Raw genomic sequence first — 8,527 nt, forward strand, 5'->3', positions numbered from 1 at the left:
GAACAGAACAAAGAGCAGGAAATAACAACAACAATAACAGAGGGGTATTCAACCGCGATCACACCGCACGCCCCCAACTGCTCTCCTCCCCCGGGGGTCACCGCCTCCTCCCCCCCAACTTCCTGTCCCCCCCCTTTCCCGGCAGCCCCGGCTCCCCCTTGGGCATGGCTCACATGGGATGGAATACTTGTGTCCCTCCTAGGGCCTGGGGAGAATTAACCCCATCCCCGCCACACCCAGGACAAGGGGAAAAAAGGTACAAAAGTAGTTTAGAAATTATTTCCCAACCAGTATTAAGTCTTAAAATACGCATTTGTTACATGGAAACCTTCAGGACCTAAAAAGACACGGCTGAGTCAGGGGAAGCTCCAGGGTTACGGGAGATGAGACCCAGCAACAGCTAATATATCCCTGAGCTTTTTACTGATCAGTTGAATGCAGGGTATGGAGTAAATTCTTTCATGTTCAACCTCTACTGGTTTTAAGTCCCAAGCAGCAAACATGTAAAACACAGGCATTTCCTGTTACTAAGTAATTTGATTGTATTCCCTTTTAGAACAAGTAACAAATCTCATCCATGGAATACAGTATTTCCTCTGGTTTTAAACAGTCTTTTGGAGTTGAACCTGGCTGCGCTTCTATGCATGTGTAGAGAGAAGTGATTCAGGAAAAATAGATACTGCTTCTCCTTCTCCTGTGTCACCAACCCATAAATACATACTTGATGCTTTTGTTGTAGGCTTTTCTCCTGAAATCATTAGATGTGGAAGGATTCTCAGCTTTTGGTTTATGGTTTGTGGTTTTTTAGAAGAAAGCTTTAAAAAATTCAAATTGCACTCTAGCAAACACAGGTCAAAAAGGTCAAAGTGCAGCCTTGCCCTGTTTTTTAAATCAGTTATTGTTAGGAATGTCACTGATTATTAGGAAACTGAAGGTGAGGCCATTAGAAAATTTGAGCTTAACAGTGAAAACGTCTCCTTAAGAATGTTAATATTTTAAGCATATGAGCTATGAAAGGTGTAACTGCAAGCTTTCAGTACATTTTTAGAGACTGGAAGTTTGTAGAGACGATCTTATCTGAATTTCCTGGTAAGGCCATATGCTTTCTTATTGTTTTTCATTCTGGAGAATGTCTTAAACAGTCACTTTCAAGTCAAATGAGTCTACATTTTGTGAGTGAGAAATTGGAATGAGACCACAATACAGAATAAGCTAATGATTATTATACTTTCTTGCACAGCATTGTGGCCTTACCTCAAAGGATATTAAATTCTTTCAGAAGAAAAAAGAAGAAAAAGACAAGTAAGTTGCTATAAAAAAGTTGCTATAGATGTAATTTGTGGTATTCTTAGTTATATATTAATCTTCCAGTCTTAAGAAGTGGTAGTTTTAACTATCTTGTCTGTGAAACTTCAGATATGAATGGCATTTCAACTAAAAGCATATACAATTCATCTTTGCTTTACCATTTGAGAAAACTGAATGTGTTTCATTGTTTATCTTGCACTTTCCAAATACCGTTTTTTCTTTGTTTCTCCCCCCTCCCCCCCAACTTTGACTCCTTTGTTCCATTAAAGCCATTAATAAATGTTTTAGCTTTTTACTAATGATCTTAAAAGGGTTAGTTTATCATCTCTGAAGTTGCAAAACTGTGGTCCTCTGTTATTGGTTACCTTGTAGTCTTACAAGGTTCACAAGCCAGCATCAATCAAATGAGTGATAGCATGAGTTAATATGTAATATTATTTCTTCATAGAGCCCTGTTATCTGAACATCACAGTATGAGAATATCACAAGCACTTTCTCTGATGAATGAAATGTTGTCTGAAACAGTGGTTTTACCTGCAAATGAACATAGGCCATTGTCCAGGTCAAGATCACCTCAAGAGTGCAGAAAAAGGCGTATGGCGTCTCCTAAAGGGTAACAACATCAACCCTGCTCTGATATATCGGTGTCTTACCACGCTTCAGATTTGCCTGCAGTCTGTACCCAGCTGGAATAGGATTAAATTGAGAGAAGCTTTATATTCTGGCAGAATCAAATATACACTTTGTCTGGTTCAGAGGACTCTTAAGTTCATGTACCAGTCTTCCTACAGCCACAAGGGCAAATCTTAGAGGGAGCCTTAAAAATGCCTTTCACAGCCCAGAATAAGCCAACTCTAGAATCAGAGCTGTAATCAATGTCCAACCCATTCCATTCAACAGCAGTTCTACAGGGCTACAGCCTGCAACATAGTTAATGGTCTGAAGAGCATCTAGTAATAAGTAGGAAAGAAATAGAAGTCCTACTATGCATGCATATAGGCTACTTAAATTAAAGCTCAGCAAACTCTAGATTTACTCCCTTCCTTTCTGATTTTTTTCATTACCTAAGATTTTACTTTTTCTTCCTTTTGTACTTCAACACTTATGGCTTTTTGAAGAGATGATGGTATTTGAGTATTATAAATCTGTAAATTTATTCTATGTGATGGCATTAATGTCACATGTGTGTATGTAATCCAGGTGTATATTGCAGAATAGTTTTTCTTCTTTTACATAGAATTTTATGTTTTCCACAGTAACAGGGGAAACTGGGTAGTTCAGACAATCATGTAACTTCCAGACTTAAATATTTCTGCACCTCTTTTTAGTAGGTAAAGTTCCAGGATAAAGCATTACCCTGAATGTAGTCAAGTGCTGTACAGAGCCTGCTGGTGGTGTCCAAGGCAGTTTGAGTATATCAGCCCTGCCAGAATCAGAAACGCTAAGGAATGTCATACACGAAGCCACCTCAGGAGTGACAGTAACTTCTAAGTTTTTGTTGCACCTAGATTGGCTGTTTGTAAAGCCAATTGGATGTTTATTCACTGTGGTTACCAGCAGTTCTGATTCTGGTGAGGCTCATTTGCCCCACAAGCAGCGTGTGATGCTGATCCTCAGATAAATGGGCTGAAGATGATTTCTGTGGCCTTTTTGTCTTGCCTGAATAAGCCCTGTTATATCTAAGTTGTGTGAAGGAATGGTACATGGTAGACAGTGGTAAGTATTTGAGCTTTCTTGTGTTTTTTTTTCTTTTTGTAGAGGGCATCTGAACAGTCCTCTTCTGTCAGAAAGGAGCAGAATTGCTGCCAAACCCAACTTTGGACAAAAAGTACACCGTTTCACCCCAACTCTTGGTTTAACACAGTCCAGGGGTAAGAACAGAACTTTCATAATGAAGGCACATACTGAGGATAGTCTTCAAGTTACTACCAGCTTTTGGGAGGGAGGAGCTTTAACACCTGTGTCAAAAGTCACACTTACAGTCCTGGAGATTTCCTGTCCTGAGGCATTTGCAACTGTGCTGTCATTGGCCTGTTAAATGATGAGAGTTACCTTTCCTTACCATCTCTTTCTAAATCCAAAGTAGCTTAATTTGGCATCGCAAGAGTACTGTGTAGTCCAGGAAGCAACTTCATAGATGAAAATTTGAAGCATCTTGTGAGTAGTTTTGATGTGCTGCACCTAACAGGAGAAATGCTTTCTTTGTCCTTCCAGGAGGTACCTGTATGGTCCTACAGAAAAGTACTTCCAGAGGAAGAATGAGAAATGAGAATGAGAAATGCTGTCCCATTAATTCACGACCCTGTAAGTTACAAAGAGCAATGACATAGTGCTGTTCAGCCACATAATACAGGGGAAGAATGAGACACAGAGAAACACATTTCAGAATACATGCAGGGTAGAATTTATGCAACACAGGCCTCAGACACATCATTAGCTTAGAAGAATAAAAATAATAATAATTTTTTCCCTTTTTTGGGACTGCACTACAGTTGGGTCACCATTCCTGGCAGTATTTAAAAGACAGGTAGACATAATGCGTAGTGACATGGTTTGGTGATGGGTTTTATCAGTGTTAGGTTGATGGTTGGACTAGATGATCTGAAAAAGTCCCTTTCAACCCAGGCAATTCTATGATTCTGCAGGACATGGATGCTATAGGCACCGTGCACAGTCCTGCTCCCCTTCTTCTTCTGCCCTGGGGAGAGTTCAGGGTGCAGTGTTGGAAGGGACGAGCAGCACTTTTTGTGACCTCACACCACTTCAAGATAACAGGGCGTGCTGCTCTCACATGTGTTTACACACAGCTTCAGTTCTTAGAACTAGAGCTTCTGTTCTTGGAGAGGTTTCAAGATGTTCAGAAGAAAACAGGCACAACTGTTACAGTGCTGTGGTCGACTTGTTTTCTCCTCAGCTGCTGAGCACAGAGTCAGCAGAACATCAAAACAAAAGCCACCACACGTTGCTGCTGCAGTTCAGACAGAAGAGGTTGATCAAGAGGCTGATCGAGACATAGTAAGTCCTTGGACTGTGCCTGATGATATCCAGAGGATACTTCAAGATACTCATGACTCCTTGTTTCAGGTAGGGTGTCTGCTTATTCTAGGAATGATTTGATACCTGCCATTTAACACTTCGTTTACTTCTGCTTTATGTAAAATGTAGTTCTCAATTCAAAACATGTGGGTGGGATAGATGCAGAGGGACAAAAATGATGGTGATTCAACAGAACTACATTTTGTCTTTACAAGCAAAGTCATTCTTGTGAGCCTTGGAAATGAATGTTTTTTATAACAACTGTGTAGGCATGTTGCCTGTCCAGGCAGTAGACGCTAGTGGAAGTGCATAAACAGGAAAATAAATTTAATTTGTTGCAGAATAATCAGATATGTAGCTTGATTAGGACATGTTTGAAGAGGGTGAAATCATTTCTACGGGCTACACGGAGGGCTTGTCCATGAAGGATACATGATGATCCAGCTCATCTTCTTTTCCACCAACAGACCCCTGCACCGCACCCTGTGAGTTGGTCTCCTCTCGGGGTGATGGACACGGATGGTGTTTCTGAGAGCACGGGCAGTATCCTCAGCAAACTGGACTGGAGTGCGATTGAGGCCATGGTGGCAGATGTGGAAGATGCATGAACAGCATTTCTCAGCTGCTCTGTGCTTCCAAACAGTAGCTGGGTCGGTTTCGTTTTTTAAAATAAACATTGCTGTACTTAAAATGGATTGAGGCTTGCACTGGTTTTCTTCTTAAGCAGCACATAAACCTTCACTGCTTTCAGTCTTGCCTAGATGAAATTCAGCTCCTTAACGTCCAGTTTGCTTTCCATATCTCTTCAAGTCAACAAGAACTAAATATTGTTGGTACGTGCAGACCAACAGTCCTAAACAAGAACTTCTGGGCCATCTACTTTGCCCAGCTGAAGCGTGTAAAAAAATTTATTCTATTTTAAGAGCATTGCACAACTGTTTTACCTTTGTATTTAATATTTAACATCATTATGGATGAAGTTATTTTTGTAACTTAACAACTGTGATAAACAAAATAAAAATTGTAATAAAAAAAATAAAAGTGAGTTTATTAGTTTCTGCTGTGAAGTGATTGAGACACAGAGCACTGGTGGTGCTGCGTGCCACTGTGACTGCTCATGGTGCACCTGCACTGCTTTTGTGTTTTAAACCAGCTTACTTGTACAATAGTTTAGAGAAATATTAAAAGAGTTTGAATATTTGATAGATACAAATAGGCACCAATAAATGAAATACAGACTCCTATTAGGAAGATCAGACACCAGTATAAGACATTAAGGACAAATGCTTAGTGATGTAAAACATTGCTGTTCATCCATCTGTGTTCTAGCAGCCCCCGGGCACGTGTAGGAGACATTCCCATATGGTCAGTGGCCATCAGCTAGTCGTGGTAGCCTGAACAGATGTGGCTGTAGGGACTCTTTCCCAATGGCAGTAGTTTTTATATTTGTAGTGAAGAAATTTGAGTTTTTCATGCAAATCACAAGTGTGTTCATTTCCAGTCACTCAACAGTGTAATAGTTTGGAAAAAGAATTTGCATGTTTCTGAGTGAAGCTGCATCTTGACAAACATCAGGAAATATGGTTCAAGTAAAGCCTGTTACAGGGTTACACACGTATCAGGATAGAATTGAGAGACAGTTTCAGAGAACAAAACTGGCTGTGCATTTTCAGCAGTCCTCAGGATCTGCACCAGCTTGTCCTGCAGGATTGGCCAGAGTGCAGAACCCGGTACTGGGAGTGATCTTCTCCCAAGGAGAAGGGCAGGTGCCTTCAGAGGGAGTCCAAAGCATGAAACTATGGCTTCACCCAAAGGTAAAACTGTTTTCTCCATAGGGGCAGCAAAGAAATGATTAATAAGTGTCTTCTGTTCCTGGTGGAAAAAAAATCTGAAAATCCTATTTTAGCTAGATACGAAAGTCTCCTTGTGATCACAGCCAGCTGTGAGAAGGAAGAGAACACGGGGACAAGACTGACTCATAAACCTTGTCCTAAGAGGCTTGTGAAAACTGTCAGACTCAGCCTTTGTTGTGCGTGGTAATTGATGGATATGCTGCAATGCACAAACATGGTAAAAGTCATAACTTAAAGAAAAAAATGCTCTCCATTCAAGATTGGCTATCATCACAAGTGGGGTAGTTTGCTAGCAGTAGAGCTGTACAGGTTACCAAGACATTCTTCTTTATGAACAAAACTTGTTTGTAAAGAATTCAGACCTTGACAGCAGATGTCTGAAGATGGGAATGTTCCCCAGTGCGGAGTGGAGGGGCAGAGTCCCCTCCCTGGGCCTGCTGCCCACGCGGCTTTTGATGCAGCACAGGATGCAGTTGGCTTTCCCAGGAGCACACGTTGCCAGCTCACCTCCAGCTTTTCATCCACAAACACCCCCCGAAGTCAAACCCGTTGCTGGTTTCTCTTAGGAGAAAACAAGGCAGTGGCCCCTTCCCCATGAACTGCTCTGAAGACAGACGTTGTAACGCCCGTGGAGCAGCAGTCTCTCTCCCAGCAGTTCTGTGGGTAACAGAGCAGGGGGTCACAGCCTGTACCTGAAAAAAGCTGTAGATGAAAGAATCTCATAACTTTCCAGCCTCCCCAAGGTGTGTTCTCAATGGGAAAGTGCCGGCAAAGGAATTGAGTCTCCCTCCCAGCTGAGAGAGAACTGTCCTCCTGCAGCAAAAGGCCCTTTCGTGGCTGGGCTTTGGTAGAAAGAGATGTATGAATTGATGTCTCCTGCTCCCAAGCACAGCTCCTACAGAGTGTCTTAAGGGTGTAGCCTTGGTTTTGTTGGTTTGTTTTTCGCAGTAGTGGCTGGTCATTCCTCTTTTATGGGATGCAAAGCAGCCCAAGGTGCTGATGTGAAGAGAAGCTCTTTTCTGCAAAATGCTGCTCACCCCACCTCCCCCAGCCATGAATTTCCACGGGTCACCCAGGGGCTTTCATAGAAGAAAAAAATGTGTCTTGGTGATAAGTGGGCAGAGAGGGGTGTGAACCCCCATCTCTGTTACTCCCTAACTAGACTAGGGCAGGTTTCTGTAAAGTCAAAAACTTGAAAGGTGTGGAAAGATTCCTTCTGTTGTTCAGGCTGTTGACAGAAAAGGTTGTTTTAAAGCACTATATACTGGCTGATTTTGGCTCTGGGTGTAAAGAAACTGATATTTATTCTAACAATATTGGCATTCTCAATTTCCAGACACTCAGTGAAGACTCATCAATGTCTCAAGAACCGCATCAGCAGCAAATAACAGTGTGATGGAGATGGGCTATTCTTACTTAGAAAAGCAAAATGCAGCCACCTCAGCAATGCCCTGCCAACAAAAAAGTTTAGAATTGCCTTGAAATCCTTAACTCAGGGTGGGTGGCTTCTCTGGTCCTCCTGGTGATTGAGAGACAACCTCTGGCTGTCATGAGACAGATTTCGAGGCACCATGGACACAAGGATGATGCAAGTCCAAGGCATCCTTTCGAGTCCAGGAGGAGCAGTTTCAACAGATACAAAGGGGTTGGATCCTGTATTAGTTGGAGAATCCCAATGTTCTGTTGATCATTCTACTCTGAGAACGTAACACTTGGGGATGATTTCACAGGAGGTGGGTCAGAAAAAATTCAAAAAAAGATTCTAGTGTCTTAGGAGCAAACAGTGCTCCTCTGTATTAAAAAAATCCTTGTTTGTAGAATATTACTACGGGAAACAGTTAAAGTAATTCCCCTTTAGGTTTTTTAATTATAATTTTGGATCAATGCTGATGTAATTAGATTTCTCTCTGGTATCACATGAGCAAAGGGAGGTCCCAAGTTACCAGGAACACAGCAGCACACTGAGATGAAGGGGCACATCTCACCTCTTCCCCTTCTGACACAGAGCAGGAAGACCAGCAGGCAAGATGTGGAGGATCTCCGAGGGGCAGATGGCAGAGGTGGTGAACTGGCTCTGGCGACAAGGTGAACACAAAACAGGAACACTTACTTCTGGCAAAGCCACCAACAGCAACAGTCTGGTCCTCAGCGAGAGCAAGTATCTCAGTGTCCTACCAGAAAAAGGAACAGAGACATCGTCCATCTGTGAAAGGAAGAGCAGAGGGCACCGCAGGGCAGCTGGCAGTTGGCTGAGCCTTGGACTGAAGGGCTGACTCCAAATTCAGTTTTAGTGGGCTTTGTGAAGGTGGCATCTCTCTGTCTTCCAGCAC

At 42.2% G+C, this 8,527-nt stretch overlaps 1 protein-coding gene across 4 annotated transcripts in view; it reads left to right on the forward strand.

Moving 5' to 3' along the window:
- LOC106891209 (chromosome unknown open reading frame, human C5orf42) overlaps positions 1-5,389 on the forward strand; it is a 67,748-nt gene extending 62,359 nt beyond the window's left edge. For all 4 annotated transcript variants that reach the window (XM_014947591.1, XM_014947592.1, XM_014947593.1 and 1 more), the window contains 6 exons: positions 1,241-1,302; positions 1,757-1,921; positions 3,067-3,179; positions 3,523-3,612; positions 4,223-4,392; positions 4,812-5,389. In XM_014947591.1, coding sequence (XP_014803077.1) covers positions 1,241-1,302; positions 1,757-1,921; positions 3,067-3,179; positions 3,523-3,612; positions 4,223-4,392; positions 4,812-4,952 — 741 coding nt within the window. In that variant the 3' untranslated portion in view covers positions 4,953-5,389. The remainder of the gene's footprint in view (positions 1-1,240; positions 1,303-1,756; positions 1,922-3,066; positions 3,180-3,522; positions 3,613-4,222; positions 4,393-4,811) is intronic.
- Positions 5,390-8,527: the final 3,138 nt, after the last annotated feature.

This window comes from Calidris pugnax, unplaced genomic scaffold (genome assembly GCF_001431845.1).
Source record: "Calidris pugnax isolate Ruff unplaced genomic scaffold, ASM143184v1 scaffold156, whole genome shotgun sequence".
Classification (NCBI taxonomy): Eukaryota; Metazoa; Chordata; class Aves; order Charadriiformes; family Scolopacidae; genus Calidris; species Calidris pugnax.